Consider the following 18,378-nt stretch of genomic DNA (forward strand, 5'->3'; position numbering starts at 1 on the left):
GTAAAATATAGGCTGGTGCTAATAACGTTAGCATATATTTGTTTGGAAAACATGTTTAGTATAAGACAGTTGTTTTGTCAGTGAACCTTGTGAGCTGTAATGGAGCTGAATTTTGTACCGTTACCTTTGTTAAATGTTGCTGTTGTCCCTGGTTTTATGTGAGAAGAGGAAAAGATCGCTAGACGCTATAGGCTAATTTATACAATAAAAAATGCCATAGACTTGTGCTAATAACGTTAGCTTGTTGTATTTGTGGGGAAAATGTGTCCAGATAAAGACAAGTGTTTGTCTGTGAATGCTGCGAGTTATAATGAAGCTGATTTGTGTACTTGTGTTTAAAATTGTTGCTATTAAGCCATGTTTAATGTGTGTTTAATGTGTGTTTTGAATCAACGCAACTTTACAGCACTTCACAGAAACCTCTGCTGCTGACTAACGTTAGTGTTTTGGAGGTGTAACTGCAGAGTGACACAGACACACCACCGCTCAAGTATAAATGCTCACAACGGCACAGGCTCTGCCGCACGAGTATAAATCTTGCTTAAGTCAGTGAAGTTGTGCTAAAACATTCCTAAAGCTAACAATGCAAGGACTGCAGTTGTGAGTGTGTAGCTTTTCCCTCCTCACATTTACACAGTTTGAATAAGTTTTTCAAAAAAGTTCAGTGTACTTCTCTCTGTCTTTGTCAGTACCTGGTGAGTGCTCCTCTGAAAATGTTCAGACTGTGGGCCTTCATGGGAATGATGGCTCAGGTAAAATACATCGCACTGTCACAAATCACTTTAATTCCTCTGCTGTAGACAAACACACACGCTGCTGTCTGGATGTCACTCACTGGCCAGCCTGTCGCTGTGTTGACGTATGTCCATGATGACTATGTCATTCGTTATGGGAGCATTCTACTGCTGCAAGAAACAAACACACAAATGGACAGGTATGAAGACAGAAATCTAGAAGTCCAACTGTCCACTTTCTAATCTGCTTGTTTGATTCATAGTTGGGGTTCATTTGGCGGCCATCTTGAATTGATGTCCACGCCGATTTTCACAACTCCTGATCCAGACAACATACAAAGACAAATGAACCTACTTTTCCATATAATTTGGACACCAGGGGCCGTATTCACAAAGCCTCCTAGCAATCAGAGTTACTCCTAGTGACCAGTTCTAAGGAAGTTCTTAGAAGTGTGACGTTTTCTTAGAGTTTCCCCTTAAAGTTAAGACTAGGTCCTTGTAAAGATAAAAGTTATTGACACAGCATCTTAGCCCTAAGGTGGAAAATGTTAAGAGCAGGAAGGAGGACTTTTAAGAGGCTTCAGAGTTTCTTAATCAAAGAGGAAATGGTGGAAACACAGTGCAGCAGTCATGACTTGGGTCTGTCTCAACCTTCCATCAGCAGTGATCACATTTACAATGACGACACTTTCACAGTCAGCAGTTCATTTCATGTCCACTGGGTGTCCACACCTTGTAGGCTCACAAAAGGGTGTGTCTGTGACAACCAATCACATCTGTTAAAAGAATGCATCCAACCTACCAATGGGGTCAACCACACCTCCTCACTAAGGTAAAAGTTTCTGTCCCTTCCTTGCTCAGAGTTGCTCTGAGAACTTTTAAAATCACCCCTAAGCTAGGACTCCTTACTAAAAAATTTAGGCTACATTGGAGGCTCTCTGTGATGTTTGTGAACACGGTCATTGACATGCTTCAACCACTCAAGAGGTCAGGGTCCTCTGCAGAGCACTGCTGGAGCTGGAAAAAGGAATTCAGCAGTGACTAAGCTGCAGGCGTTGCACCTGTGGCTTGAAACCAAGCTATCCAGGTAAAACTCAATGCCACCGTGCTGTCACACAAACCACTGTGTTGGATACTGAAAGCTACTGAAGAGAACAGCCTCTTGTGCATCATATTAATGAAACACAAAATAAACTGCCTTCACTGATTTGGTAGCCTTTGGCAAAGTGTTACTCTCAATACCTCAGCACAAGCGAGTCACATTTTAATCTGGTGGTTTTAGCATAATAAAGTGGAGCAGAAATGAGTGTTTACAAGCCGGAAATGCACTTAAAGGGAGCACTGAGGAAATATGACCCTTCTAATGTGACAGTATGGTGACCAACTGTATGTGTGGCTGCTCCACAGACACCGCAGGTAACACCTGCAAAGCTGTGAGTGCAGGGTGTGAGATCCTCCTCCTCGCCACATGGAGGCGCCGCAGACCCGCATTCCCGCGTCCCACTTGCTCGCTTGGCAGTACAAGAAAAAAAAAAAGTAGCGGAGCCGTTACAGGAAAAAGGGGGGCTCTTTTTGAACGCTTTAGCTCGAGATCAGATGCTCCCTGTGCGGGCTGAGGAGGGAGCAGGCAGGCAGCGCTTCTGCGGAGGGATTCAGCGATGAATGGAGCCGAGCGCACAACTTCTCTCCAGTCCTGCTGTTGCTGCCGCCGCTGCTGCTGGAGTTTGCTGTAGGATTTGTTTCCTTCTTGTGACAAAACGAGCTGGACTTTACTTCTTTCTGCCAACATGCATTCAGCAGCACTGCTACTGATGCTGGCCGTCAGGATCTACGCAGACAGCATGGAAGGACCAACAGGTAAAGAGAGAAACAGACATGTTTGCGCGCACCTGTAAATCTCCTCGCTGCTTTTTTTTTTAAAGTTGATTGTCACGGCTTTAAAGTCGCTCTCACTCCACAGTCTGGGCACATATGTTAAAGTCAACATTGCACTTGCGCTGTTTGGGGTTTCACGGCTTAAAAAGTTGTGTGAGAGTGTGTGTTAAGCTGTTTAAATCAGACCCCGGCTGCAGTCAGTGGCGTGAACTTTCTCCTTTGTGCGCACAGGGAGACGTTAATATCCCTCAGGGCATGAAATATGGAATTGCTTGCAACCTCAGAGTAAAATCACAGCATCATTTCATTACACGACTCAGTGGTGTTCCTGATTACCACATTTTTGCAGAGGACATTCACTCTTAAGATTACGTCCAAGTTAAAAGAAATCTGGATTCACATTTGCAGCACCCTCTGTCTCAACCTCTGCCCAGTGCACTCAGCATCATAACGGTCATGTTTTCATTGTTCAGGCTTCAGTAGGTGGCAACAACATCCTCTACTCTGTGTTATCCAAGAAGATGTAAATTGTCATCCCTCATTGGATTTTATTTATACTATGAAATGTGCTGCTGTGTGTAAATAGTATTGACGGAACATGTTGCATAATTGTGCTGCTGATGCAGAGGATGACTTGCTTGACTGGTGCAGTTTGTAGAAAATCAGCCATCAGAGGTATGTGTGTGTGTGTGTGTGTGTGGGGGGGGAGGCAGATCAGGAGTGTTTCTGCTGCTCCAAAGCAATACAGTGGAGATGAATTAGTAATGGCAGTGTTGTGCCCCAAATAAAAGCACTGGCAGCTGATCCAAATATTCTCTGTGTGTCAGTTAAACTCTGATAGACAGAAGCAAAGTCTTCTCAGAGAGGAAAACTGAGATTTTAAGACCTAATATGTGAAATCCACAAAGCCTGTCTGAGATGGGAGTCCAAATCCTCTTCAGTTTGCCTGTGGCAAGTTTAACAATTGAACGGTTGAAGGTTTCCGAGGCCTCTGAACCTTGTCTTTTGAGGAGTGTTGTGGAATAAGATAGAAGAAAAAACTGCCCGTGGTCGCGCCCTGTCAGGTGGTCTCAAGTGAAAGTGACAGTTGTTCTACCTCAAGAATGCTTTGCAACTCGTGCCAGCGTTGTAGCGACGATATAAATACTCTGCCACATGGGTATCAGTTACACAGCCACCTAAACCAGTTGCTGAACAGACGTGCACTGAGCCACTCCCTGCTCTCCAGGATCAAGTTGGTTCTGTAGGCAAGATTTATTGTAACAAGCCAACTGTCTTATGAGATTACACAGAACAACAGAGACGACTGTCTCATCACCAGCTGGCATGCATTCAGCTCATGTGCTGGAAATTAATTCAGCTGTCGAGAGACGTGGAGAAATGTCCACACAGGAAGTAATCGGTCAAGACAACCTGGGCTGTGTATCGAACCTCTATACTTTTTGGTGCAGACTGAAATATGTAGCACCTTGTATTGAAAAAGTACAGAAACTTCAAATGTGTGGTCGATTTTGTAATCCTTTTTTACTTTTACTGCTCGGATGTTTCCTGGTTTGAATAAAAATCTTAGAATTTTTAGACTATTTCATCTCCACAGAGTTCTTGTACGACTGCTTTCTTTTCGACGTTTTGATTTCTAAGGCATCATATCATGATTAGTAAGACTGCAACTAACAATTATTTTCATCATCAATCTGTTGATAATGTCAATTAATCAATATGTCATTAGTGGTTCACAACCTTGGGTCTGGGGACTCGAGAGAGTTCCAGGGGAATAGTTTATTTTCACTTAAGTTCACTTTCTCCATGTTTAGCTCCTCAATTGCAGGTGACAACTATAGAATTCTGCTCTTAATCATATCTAACAACCAAAATCTTTTCAGATGGAGGCCCCTGAGGCAAAATCTCAACGTAATGTGTATCAATTTAGGGATCCTTGACACGATGAAGGTTGCGAACCACTGGTCTAAAAGATGATGAAAAATGCCCATCATAATTTCCCAAAGCCTGAGGTGACATATTCGCATGTCCTGTTTTGTCTGAGCAGCAGTTCAAAACCCAAAGGTATTTAATTTATTAACATAGACGTCTGGAAACCAGAGAATGTTCACATTTGAGAAGCAGAAAGAGTTTGTTGACACAAAAAAAAGACTCAACAGTATCATCAAAATAGTTGCAGATTGATTTACTGTCTGATGATTAATCAATTAATTGCGTAATCTTTGCATATCTAACCAACAGTAAAAAAAAAAGTCCTAGATACACACTAGGTATCATTTGTTCCCGATATTTAAACTTTCTGCTTAGTTTGGAGAATCTATACTGTTTTAGCAAATAGATTTTTAATTTAAAGGAATACCCAACACTGTAAAAAGAAACTATTTCTTTCAGCTTTAAAAAGTTAGTGCCGGGGCTGCCTTAAATTTTTAAGTTCACTGAATTTGAGAAGAGATATTGAATCATTTCAAAAATACCTCAAAACAAAATTGATGCCATATCGAGATTCACAAGGCAGCGATCGTCCCTCTTACAAAGTTACCTCAACTTGTCGAATTCAGCAAACTTAAAATTTTAGGGCAGCCCGGACAATAACTTTTTAAAGTTAAAACAAATAGTTCCTTTTGACAGTGAACGCATCAGACATAGAGATCTTTGCATAGATAAAACACAGCAAGGAATATCTGATAAAGAATAAATTAACAACCCAAACTCGTACGTATGTTAGCTGTGTTGCGAAGGGTTGCATCATATTTCTCCGGTGGTGCTGTACGTAAGAATCCGACCCAGCAATCGTTGTGAACTCTTGATTCGTGACACTTGCTGCTACTTGATGCTATGGACACATTTTGGTTGGTACTGAGCTTTGTAGTTTATTGGCGTCATGTAGCATGGTCTATGGGTATTGAAGTTTCAACATTTCCCTTAAAGGGTTGCCAACTATTGTTGTGCAGCTTTTATGCTGATCTATAATAAAGACAAGATGCAGTGCTACCCTCACTTTGTATTTCTGTTGTATTCAGGTGTCAGCATGTGGCTGCACTTGGAGGTCCCTCACCTTAGCTCCATAGTTTCACCTACAGAATGTACGATCGTTGAGGTGAGGCGAAGCCTGCCGTGTTGTTCCGATGCACCCAGCCCCTGTTAGCGGGGGATCTAAGAAGTCAGAGCAGAAAGGTAATTTAATCTAAGAATAAAACCACGTGAGCGAACCCCAACACTGAGCAGCCCCGACACGCAGCACCACACACTTGGAGGTCGGAAGGAGGTTGGCTTGAAAAGACCACACTGAAATGGGCGCTGACACGAGAAGGTGGGCTTTCACGGGCTGCTGGGAGGATGTAGAAAGGGTCCTCGGTGTGAAGCAGCGTGGATCCGGCTCAGTGTTAATCCAACAGAAAATAGCCTGACAGACACAGCTCTCCTGGGGCAAATGTGGAGGCTGTAAAGGGAGAAAATGGAGCGTATGCTCGAACAAAAGGCAATGATGAAATGCGGTTGTTCTGGAGGAAATAACACAAGATTCCTTAATAGAACAATTGCATAATGGCTACACGTTGTTCAAGAAAATTAGTACACTCTGTAATTATAGTTCGTGATAATGAGATGGCAAAGGAACAAGCGTTGTTTCGACACCCATTTTACAGTATAAAGGAAGAAAGATTTGGGGAATCTATCATTATAACTTCACATCGTTTACCAGACAGTTACGAGTCCTCAGAGCTGTGGGACTCCATTTCAGAAGCAACAAACTAAACAATCTGGCTTTAATTGTCTTTTTGGCTGAAGAAAAATGGCCGCAATTAAACTGAAAATGGATAAAAATGACCAATTTGAGATGATAAAGTACAGCCCACGTTTCACTCCTCACCTTTGTGGTGCAGCATTATATGGGTAGCATATTGCAAACAGTCTATGTGAGCCTGTTTTTCTTTAGTTTGAATGGATGGGTCACGCATAAAATGTGCGGACATATTCAATCACCCAGAGCAGCCTGACAGATGCAGCCAGTGAGAGCAAAGCAGCCGAGCTGAGGTGGCAGTCAATCGGGCCTTTCTTTCCCTGCATTCCACCACTTTGATGGCTTTTGAGAGATTTTAATTGCCTCCACTGTTAGTCACGAGCCGTTCGTCTCCGAGAGTTTTATTGGCAGTGCGGCTAAAGCAAACTTGTAAAGGTGTATAACAAAATTAACATTTTACTTTTAATCATCACAACTGAAGACTGCTTGGGTGTTTGGAAGTTTTGAGGCCTGCGATGAGTAGCTGAGAGACTTGGCAGACTTCTGTGCCTTTATACACACCTGCAGTGTGATTATTCTATTTATCTAAAAATGATTTCCTCTTATCATCGAGGGAGGAGTTAGGGCTGCTGTTGTGCAACTGGAAGTCAATTTTCTCCAAAGGAGTTAAGTTGGTGAAATGCAGTGTGGCTTCCAACAGACCTGATTGTGCCTGTCTAAGCTGAATTACAGCTCCTTCTGCTCCGCCTGTCTTTCCATGTGATCCATGTGATGTATCTTGAGTTGTCAACATGACTGGGCAATAACGCATTATGTGTTACAGTAATGTGATTACTTGTTTTTTTCAGTAACAACCAGTGTATGGTATTAAGATTTTAGGGTTGCCTTCGCTGTGCCTTCAGTGGAAAGATGATCCGTGACATTAAATTCTTTTTTCTAGGATGGTGATGACCTGCCCTACTCTGCCCTACTCTGTCTCTGATTGGCTTACCCTGACATCCTTATCCTAACCCTAACCAATCTCACGTCTCTTACCTAAACTTAATCAACCCAATCAACATAGGCAAAGAGTACCATCCAATCAGAGGAGAGTCAGGGAGGTCACGCCTTTGCCAGTCTAGGGAAAGAACATTTGGGTCATGCGGGAAGGCAGTTATGTCGCATTAACATCCTATAGTTTAAACTGTAAATACGAGCAACCAACTTGGAGACGCTGTCAACGTCATCAGTAATTCAGTCAGGAATTTGTGACATTGACGATTTCCCTCTTGATAAAAAAATCAAATAGAAACACTTTTAAGTAAGTTAATTTAGGCTGTTTAATGATGTTACTATAAGGCTAGCAATGAGTGGTAGCCATGCTTTTAAAATGAAGCCAATGTGGAACTGCCAAAAACTGCAGTTCTTTGAACGGCCACTTGAGGCTGGCTCCAAGAGCGAGTCAATCCTCATAGACCCCTATGTTAAAATGTCCGACTTTACAGCAGAAATAAACATGTTTACAGCCCGGAACAAAAAAGGTTTTGGTCTCTATAGCTAATTTTGCTATTCATGACAACTGTACGGGGGGTGTATTTTTGTATAACTCACCCGTTAAATGTTATCAAGGCTTAAAATTATGGAAAATTAAAGACATGGCTGCTTTGAGTGACAGGTGGATGCTCTCATTTCCAAGTGACAGCATTGGTTACATAACATATAGCTGTTGCTATTTCAGTGTGTTTTCAGTTAACGAAAGTTAATTGTAATGTTTTGGTCACCAAAAAAGTCTTGTTCAGCGTTTGGTTGTGCTAAAAGATGCTACGGAGAGTCAGGTGTTCAGTTTATAGACCAGTTCAGACCAAAGATTAGCAATGAGACAAAACTGTTTAAGAACATTGCTGAGAAAAGTTGCAGTGGTGTGAACTGGCCGGTCTGAGCTTGACTTAAGCCGCCTGATGGTTTCACCTGCAACTCGACTGGTCAAATTCGGCCAGTCGGCTTGTAGTGAAGTTCGCTGGCAAAGTCAAAATGACCGCAAGTGGCATGTTTGCTTTCTGTGGCAGGTGCTCCGTCCCCATTGAGCCCTCTGTTTCCATCCCGTGTTGGATGATGGGTCGCTGCCGACAAGGTTTTTAGAACACTGCAGAATGGAGCATTGCAAGGAGTTGCATGTCTCAACTCGCCTCGTCGCAAATCTTTGGTCTGAACTGGGCTTATCCTGTTTTAATGGCTTTAAGCCCGTTTTTGCTGGTAAAAAAAATTTGCTTTAGTTAACCATAGGTGTAAATGCACCGAGCTAACTAGCAGCTAGCGTCAGGGTTAGCTTCCGCCTTTTGGGCAAATATGCTCACGACAGCAAAAATGCCTAACTCAAGGCTTCAAAACTGGCGTCCACGAACCAATCAGTACTGTCACAGTGGCTGCATCCATTAATTTATACAGTCTATGGTGAAAATTCCCCAGTCGGAATAAGTCATATTTGCTTCCAAGAAAAGGAGAAATATGGCTGGCATGCTAATGCTTGTCAGCGGTAAACCCACATTGAGAGTCAGCTGGTTTTGTTCAGAGTTGAAAGGTTAGAAATCCACGTCATTACTGTGAAGTAAGGATTTATGAAGGGCTACCACCTGTTAAACTAGCTGTGCATGGTCAGTAAATATCCAAACTCTATGGCTGGCTGCTTGTTAAACCACGATGTCTTCTTCATGACGTCTGCTGTCTTTTATTTCTAGACATGTTAATACAGAAGTTGTGATGTGGAGGCGTTGGATTTGCTTAAAGGCACCTTTGCCAGTGACTGGTGGTCATTTTTGATTCTTTTTATTGAGTTAATTGTTCAGCATGGCCTGTGTTGGAAACCACATGTTGGTCATCATGGTGGTAGCAATGAGACCATCCCCAACCATTATCGCCTTCTGCAATATGTTTATGACGTTAATCCACCAGTGCTGCTGCTGCTGCTGGCGTGCGCCTGTCACCACCATGCGTTGTTAATGGAGCTGACAGAGCTGCCAGACTGACTTGGCCAGGACCCATGAGGCGTCTTTGCAGGGAGAACCAGGACCATCTTTGCCTCTCCAGGTGTTAGAAATGTGTTGTTTTTTTCCTTCCCCATCAACAGCAAATCATTATTGAGCAGATGGAGAAGTGCCAGCAGGCACCGTGCTGCCTGTCAAGCTGATCGCTAGACATGTTGAGACGATAAAGTTAATTTGCTCCTTTTTAGACATCCTCTCGTGTTGGTGAACGCCTATGTTGGTGTTCAATTTAGATTACTTTAAAGGAAGCTGCTGGGTTTGTGATTGCTGTTGCTCGCTTTTCCCTCAGTGACTCATTTCATTACTTATACGAATGTATTTCAACAAGCTATATAATGATTTGCTGCATGAAACGCTTCATGAAATCAGCGAAATAGGTGAGGGGAATAAATTCACATAGCATGAACGCATCAGCTGCTTGAGAATCAGCTGCTGGTGGAATTTGGGTCTTGGAATTTGCCGTCTGTTGCAGGTACGCAGAGTGCTGCTAATTTATGATTATAGAGTCCCAGTGGACCCGCTGCTGGAGCAACAAAAGCCAGAGATTTTTAAGGCATCCAGACTTTCCCACTACAGATGACATAAATTTGCTTTTTAGAAAATTTTAGAAACGCTCCAAGTGCCTGAGATGCCTCTTTGCACTCCTTCAACCCCGCTCACCCTCAACACAAGAGCTCATAGTCTGCCACAGATCATGTCTCAAATTGTCCACAGAACACTGAGAGTGTCATGGTGATGCTTTGAAAGCAGCTGCATGGGAAGCTTACCCGATTGCAGTGAAGTAATTGCGCCAAAAACGATCTCTGTCTCTGAAAACTTGACTACATTTCATTTCAGCAAAGTGTCTCCTAATTCCTCAACCATCCTCGAGAAAGGAAATACCATCAAGCCAGGCAGTAACACTTACCTCGTCAAATCTGAAGGAATGAACCTTGAACAAATTCACCTTAAAACACTTTAACACCGTTGTGTAATGGTCGGTGGTGATGTGCCCTCCATTCCTCTGCCTTTTTTGCTGCTGTGGTAGTGCATATTTTAAGAACAAAGCATTTTACAGCGGATTTTGAGAATGTAAAATATATTCTATAGAAGTGACAGTATTAAGTATGCTGAAAAAATCAGTATGCATACTAAATCTGCTTGACTTTTTGCCTTTGATGGGCACTGTTGTCCCGCAGTGGACTGCAAGACGAATACAGAGTTGCTGCTCAAAGCTTCAAAACATTAAAACTAATTACAGACCCTGGTGAGCCAAGGGATAAGAAAACAAATCAGTCTTTAGGAATTAGTCTAAATTCTCTGATTCCAGCTGCTTAAATGTAAATATTTTCTGGTTTCTGTTCTCCTCTATTGCAGTAAACTGAATACCTTTGGGTCATGACAAAATGCAGTATTTGAAAACATCATGTTAACCTTTGGGAGACACATTTGTTCAGCATTTTCGGACATTTTATAGACCAAACAGGTAGGCCTGATAGATAAATCGAGAAAGTAATTGACGGATAAATCGCCAATGAAAACAGTCATTCGTTGCAGCCTGAGTAGCCATGTGGAATGTTGGAAAATAGAAATGTGCATCATTTGTTATTTCAACCTTAAAACAGTACAAATTGCAAGCATACAGAAAAACTGTGAAAGAAATAAACCACACATACATGTAAGACACAAATATGAAGATAAACGCCCTAAGACAATAAAAAAAAGTTTGTTCTTTCTTTTGGAAATGCTGTGAATCTTGGAAATAAGTTTAGCTTTAAATAAAAGTTAGCTAAACAAACATCAAACAAATAGTTCTCTTATATTGAACACCAAAAGAGATATGCAATAAGATATCATGTCTTGGAATAGATGGGGAAAGATGGAACTGTAGGTGCCAGCCAATTGCAATCAAACCCCAGACCACACATAAAGATATGGTCTATGGTGTCGATGACGTTCTCACAGAACATTAACACTGCAACGCTCATTTTCAGTTTTTCAAGTCTCATTTCCGGTGAGGGAAATCTTTGCACTTTATCGTTTTGTACTAACTGCAAAAATTGTATACCGTGTGGGGCTGTCCCCGTTAGAGTTGAATATTCAAATTATGATTAGGAGTTGTTTTTTTAGTCAGTCTTGTCAGTGGACCTCTGGGTATGTTTCGGTCCCCAGATTCAGCTGCAGAGTGAGCGCTCCTCACTTTCACACTGCTCTCTGGTGCAGGCAGCTCCAGACCCAGAGCCAGGGTGAGTCTGAGTGAGACTGAGGCAGCTGCCTGAAGGAAGAGAGACCAATGAGACTACGAGAATTTGCAGCTCACAGTAACTTAATATGATATGATACAGTTTCTGCTGGCAGAAGTTGTTGCACATTTCCCATCCATTATTAGCATAGTTAGCACGCATTAGCTTGGAGGCCTGACTTGCTTGTTTACTGCTGAATCTTGCGCTGAGCCTTGTTCAAACTCTGAAACCCTATATGAAAAAGGAGAAATGAACAGTCGAATACTTGTACCGAACAGCCAAATCCAATCGGACTGACATGATTAGGATACAGCCGTAATACTGTGACAATTAATATACAGCACATACTCTATACTATCTGTATTTATTTTATTTAAAAAAAACAAAACATGTTTATGTTTCTGAATGTAAGGTATCCAAACATGTCAAAATTGAAAGCCAGGTATCACATCAGTGCTATAATCCAAATTTCTAAATGATAGCCTTCTAGCCCTGCTGAGAGGAAGTAGACAAAGCAGGTTGAGGGAAAGTGGGTATACCAGAGAGGCAAATTGGAGCACTTCATCAAAATTTAAGCCCCTGGAATGCACTCAACGTCACAGATTGATGATAGATAACAGTGTGGAGTGTTTGAGGGAGGATTTTTCCTTTCAAGGATAATTTACCCTGTGGTATTGAAATCATTGCTCTCAGCACACAGACATGGCCAACTTGTTGGGAATTGGCAGGTGTGATTGATGATGTGGAATCCTGTCTGTTGTGGTTGTACGCTTGCATTAGGGATGAGTTGGACACAGAGATGAGATATGCAGGTGCATGACTGTTCTGCAATGATGGCTGCCTGTCCATTTAGTGCAGTCCTGCTCTCCGTCAGATTTTGTTGCTGCTGCCATTACCGCCCAGATTTGTCACCGCCGCTGACAGCCAGGCGTGAATAATCTTTATGAATATTTCTCTATCTCTCGTGCTGCCTAGCCGACGGTGTGTTTACACTCTGCGGCTGAACCAATTGTCCGAGCCGTTCCCTGGCCATGAAACCTGCGGTCGGATCTGTCACGACCGATGACAGGTTGATGTGAGTCGTGATGCTGGCAGCAGAGAGGAAACTGTCGCTGCAGCGCGAGATGACCAAGAAGCAGATTCAGCAGACGGGGTCAGAGTTCAGCTACAGGATGATTTTGTGGCGGTGCTGTCAGCAAGTGTCGCTTTAGATTGAGATGACATCTAAGGCCAAACTGCGGGAAAAGCATTCCTCTCGCTTCCTTTCCTCTCTGCAGCTTCTCGGGTAAAATAACTGCATGATGCCAAAAGCTATTTCTTTTCAGCTCTGCTACCTCCTCCTCAGCTCTTTATCTCCCAGAGTTCTCCCTCCCAGACTCACATGTTTAGTCCCCCGTGTCATTAATGTAGAAGACCACATTGCTGATAAACTCAACTTAGATTAACTGCCAAACTACAAACTCCCTCTCATATCTTCAACTTCATTTTGTAAGATACAACAAAAAAAAAGAAAAAGTCAGTGATATGGAGCAAGACCCGGGGTGTGAGGGTCCCAGGGTAGCTGTAGATATTACACTTTAAAAAGTAGGCGTTTAAAGTTATCAAACCTGTGGGCCTCAGAGTGTCCCTGTGGCACACGAGAGATATTAAAAGTTGAAGGGAAACTTGTGGGAAAAAAAGTTAAATAATTAAATAAATAATATGACATGTCCCTCAACGGAGTGAACAAGGGCACTGCGGCATCGCCTGCTCACCCCTGTCAAGGTTAGCAGTGACCCTCCTGTGCACAGCAGGGGAGGTTATGCAGCATGAGCAGCAACACCTGTGTGTCTGCTATCACTGCGGGACATCTTCATCAACGGCTTCTTGACTTCCTCCTTCTGTAAATAAATTTGGATCAACGCCAGTTTTGTGGCTTTATTTTGCCCTTTTCTGGAGCATCTTACTTTGTAATAGCATACATGAGGTGTCAGAGCTACGTAGTGCAGGCTGAGGAAGGAGACGGGTGATGAGTAATACTCTCTCCTCCATCTGCAACTACTCCAGAGGTGCTTCTGCACACATATCTCCCAATCTTTCCTGTGCAGCTGCGGCTGGTATGACGTGTGTTGACGTGTGTTCAGAACAGCTCTCCTCTTCAAAAATCTTCACAAAGAGGGGCGAAGGGCAGTAACCATGTAAATGGGGACAGAAATGCACCGATCCAACCTTTATTTCTCCCAGTATTGATTGATACCTCACCTCGTGGTATCTGTTGATACTGAGTGCTGATCCAGCACCATTACTCTAACCATCCACCCATTTTCTGTAACTGCTTATCCTCTTGAGGGAAATGGGAGGCCTGAAGCTGATCACAGATGACATTGGGCGACTGTGATCAGCGGGGTATACTCTGGACAGGTCGGCAGACTATCACAGGGCTTACACTTAAAGACAGACAACGGTACGCTCACATTCACACCTACACCTTTAAGTCACCAATTAACCTAGCCTGCATGTGTTTGGACTGTGGGAGGAAGCCGGAAAACCTGGAGAACCTCACCTCACCAGTTCAGCCGTAACTCTTGGAATCAGGGTTGGGTGATATGGCCTATAAATAATATCACAATATATTAAGGCTGCATCTTGATACACAATACATCTCGATATTTTGAAATCTCCTCTAATCTACTGTGGACTAATATACTACAGTATAATTAAATAAAGTAGCTATTGTTATATAATTAAAAGTTAGATAAGTACTGTTATAAGAAAATTAAATTAATTACTTTTACAATAAAGTTAAATAAAATACTGTAATATAAATTAGATAAATGTACTGTTACAGTAAAGTTAGCCTAAATAAAATACTGATTTAATAAAATAAATAAATAAAATACTGTTACAATAAAGTTAAATAAAGTACTGTTCTAATAAAGGTAATTAAAGTACTGTTATGATAAAGTTAAATAAAGTACTGTTCTAATGAATTTAAATAAAGTACTGTTATGATAAAGTTAAATAAAGTACTGTTTTAATAAAGTTAAATAAAGTACTGTAATGATAAAGTTAAATAAAGTACTGTTCTAATAAAGTTAAATAAAGTACTGTTATGATAAAGTTAAATAAAGTACTGTTCTAATAAAGTTAAAGTACTGTTATGATAAAGTTAAATAAAGTACTGTTCTAATAAAGATAAGGTACTGTTCTAATAAAGTTAAATAAACTACTGTTATGATAAAGTTAAATAAAGTACTTTTCTAATAAAGTTAAATAAAGTACTGTTATGATAAAGTTAAAGTACTGTTATGATAAAGTTAAATAAAGTACTGTTATGATAAAGTTAAATAAAGTACTGTTACAGTAAAGTTAGCCTAAATAAAATACTGTCTGCATAAGCAAAATAATGTACTTTTATAATAAAGTTAAATAAAGTACTGTTGTAATAAAATAAATGAGAGCAGAACCGTCTGTGCTTTTATTCTGAAGCCCGCAGCTTGTTTTGGGCCTGATGTGTTGATGTTTTTGCCGTGAACTTGCAGCTTCCGGTCATCAGTTAGCTATTAAACTGTTACCATGGTGCTGTTAAACATGAGGATTTAATCACTGAACAGGAAACAAACTAACAGCTCTTCAGTTCATATATTAATAATATTTGCGGGTCGTGCTGGTGCTCCATAGTCGCAAAATAGTACTTAATAGTTATAGTCCGGAGTCCTGCAGATACAACATGCCTCGTGTGCTCACACTTACGGTAAACTGTTACTGCGGCACTGTTAAATGTGAGACTTTATTAACTATGAGCTGGAAAGAAACCAACAGCTCCCCATGTAATGGAGCCCTGCAGATACAAAAATACACGCCGCGTCTGCTCACACTATCGCCCTGGATAGGCGGAGGAGTGCGTGTGATGTGTCATGTTTGTGAATTGTTGTTTTTTGGAGTATAATAAATATATCGCACACCCCTACTGAATCATTTTAATGTTTGGTAGCATGATGTCTAAAAGGTTGACTTACAGTTTGCACTTTGGCTGAAGCATATTTACACCTTTGTACTGAGTGGTTTCCACTGTGATTGGAAAGAACTGTTTCACTTTGCAGCAGGATGTGTGAAAGAAGTCTGCTTTTCGGGGATAAATAGGTTTGAAAGTGAAATTAATAAACACTTCCAGCGTAGGCGTTCCTGCTGGGAATCAAACCTTTAACCCTGACACTGTTAATGCCTTGCATCCTCATCTGGGCCCTCTTGCCTCTCAACCCATCTGTCCTTTCTCTGCATCTTTTAGTCAGCATGCAAATTTTTTATTAGCTCCGTCTCTTTTTTCTTCCTACCGCCCATCTTGACTTCTATGTGGAGGGGTTACCTTGGCAATGATTCAGATGATGGCGGTATTTTGGCACTTCTAAGATGCAATAGCACCTGGGCCAGCATCTGCTGTGTTTTTTTTTCCAAATGGCGTCTGCATCAGTAGCGAGTACGGGGGTTACAGCCCCTGTGGCCTCTGAACTCAGACAGATAAACGCAAAGGATTACATTCATGAGCAAGAAGCTGACGGATCATGCCCTGCATGGGAATGAGAAAACTGTCTTTGCATTCACAGAGGAATGCATAAGCCCAGCCAAGGATGGAGGCATATACCTCTAAAATCCTCATTCTGTTTTATGAGATGTATTGCCGCTGGTGCCCAGAGCGTGAGACTGTGGTTTTTATAAGCTTGCCGTTACAGGAGGCCTTGAATCATTGATTCAATAAGCAAGACCCCCAAGTGTAGTCGCGGCGTCTCAGGTGAAGGAGGAGAAAAAGAGGCAGAGGGTGAAGGAACTAGGAGAAGAGAGAAGTGTGTGTCAGACAGGAGGGTAGGGGGGATTATTGATTACATCAGTGGAAGCTGTTGGGAAACAGCATGGAAATCAGCTGGTGGTCGGCTTTCTGTCTGTGCCGCAACTCTGAGCATCACCTTTCATCTCGCCTCCGCCGTCTGATCTAGCTGGCCGGCCCGAGGTGAGAGTGACTCGGGGGAGGCGTCTCCAGATCGGCCACCAAACATGTGTGTCCCTGTGCCCTCCTGGCCTACACCCCTAATCTCAGCATCAATAGCGTCTGAGCAGATGGCACTGTGGCCGGGGTCAGTGAGCCCATACACAATAATAACAGGCCATGGGAGGATGATGAGGCTGGCCCAGACACTGGAGGGATGATGCAGGGATGACCTGAGCAGACATTAAAAACAGATCTACTTTGTTTGCCCTTGCATAAGGCAGCAGTTGACATATGTTGTTTGTGAGTCGGTTTAAACACAGCCTCCTGTATATTGACCTAGAAAAGTGATGAGAGCAGCAGAAAGCTTGCCATCAAAAGGCTGCACTGGTGGACTTTTTCAATTTTGTGTTTCATGTAGAAGCTCCTTGCTGGTGCTAATGTATTATAAAACTAAAGGAAATTCACTGCCCTAGCTGGAGCGCTATCTCTGGACTGTAGGGAATAGTTTACTCAGATGGCACCAGTATTTTAAGATAGATGCGGCTGCTCATAGCCAGTTTGTTGCGGTTGGTTAACATTCAGGCGAAATTCCTGTCGAAACAATTCCCTAAATGTGATTTAATTAATTTCAAGGTTTGATTATTCACTCAAAACAAGTTGGGGTTTAAAGTAGGGTTCAGCCTCTGTGGATTTTTGAGGGGAGATGGTAATATTGTGCCAGCAGTGCGCTGATCATTTTTATGCCAAAGCTATTCCCACAATATTGAGTATTGAGCTTTATGCCAACATCTAACTCTCATCTGGGCTAGACAAGCCTCTGAAACGGCATTTAGGCCCATTAAAACACTTCATTCAAAGCCAAATGAAAATGCAAGCAGTGTTTCATTCAAGTTTTCCAGGCCATCACTCCCAAGGCTGCTATGGACAATGTTTACAGCCCTATCGTGTGTTTAATAAAAGGGAAAAGTCTGCAAAACAAAGTGAAGAGGCGGAAGAATAGCTCTCAACTGAACTCGGCTCAACTGTATTGATATACCGCTTTGAACTATTTAAAGCCGGACAGTAAAATGCATGAGCCTGTGAGGTCAAAGTGATGTGTCAAAATGTGACACATCCAGGTCTCCATCCCACGGCTGCTTCGTCTGTTTGTATGGAATACTCAGTGTGTGTCAAATGATGCAACTTCCTGGTGTGTGTTGCACTTGAAAGAGGACTCCACTGATATGACACTGCTCTCCCGTAACACTGTCGGACTCACAATGGACGGTGAAAAAAAGGATCAAAATCGATGCATCAAAACCGGAGAGATGCAACCTTTTTTATTCCTCACATTCGTCTTCATTGTCAGTGTCTGAAATCTCATCTTGTTCAGCTGCATCGGTGTCCTTAGCAATGGTTGAATGAAACTGCATTTACTCAAGTACTGTATTGACTACAATTTTGAGGTATTTCCATTTTTTGCTACTCGATACTTCTACTCCAGTACAGTTTGGAAGCAAATATTAAATCCTGATTATGGATACAAATATATTCAGCAAATAAATTATAATTTATTATTTGGATAAAGATAAAACTTTATTGATCCCTTGATGAAATTCACAAGCTTTCCTGTACTATATAAAGTAAAAGAAAATTGCCCCGCATGCACCAGCAGCAAAATTGATGCTCACATTAATTTAATAGTAATTATAATTTAATACAATAGCCCATAATGAGTTCTGAAATGGGCCATTCTGCATAATGACTACTTTTTACTTCTTGCTCTTTGAGTGTATTTTGATGCGCATATTTTCTGTGCTTTCTCTTAAGTAAGATTTTGAACGCA

General features: G+C 41.9%; 2 protein-coding genes across 7 annotated transcripts in view; one reads left to right on the forward strand and one right to left on the reverse strand.

Moving 5' to 3' along the window:
* Positions 1 to 18,378, reverse strand: part of rpl15 (ribosomal protein L15) — a 993,591-nt gene that overhangs the window by 719,706 nt on the left and 255,507 nt on the right. The gene's annotated exons all lie outside the window — the stretch shown is intronic.
* The window catches only part of ptprua (protein tyrosine phosphatase receptor type Ua), a 275,060-nt gene continuing 259,016 nt past the window's right edge, over positions 2,335 to 18,378 (forward strand). For all 6 annotated transcript variants that reach the window (XM_050034607.1, XM_050034610.1, XM_050034608.1 and 3 more), the window contains exon 1: positions 2,335 to 2,591. In XM_050034607.1, coding sequence (XP_049890564.1) covers positions 2,522 to 2,591 — 70 coding nt within the window. In that variant the 5' untranslated portion in view covers positions 2,335 to 2,521. The remainder of the gene's footprint in view (positions 2,592 to 18,378) is intronic.

This window comes from Epinephelus moara, chromosome 22 (genome assembly GCF_006386435.1).
Source record: "Epinephelus moara isolate mb chromosome 22, YSFRI_EMoa_1.0, whole genome shotgun sequence".
NCBI lineage: Eukaryota > Metazoa > Chordata > Actinopteri > Perciformes > Serranidae > Epinephelus > Epinephelus moara.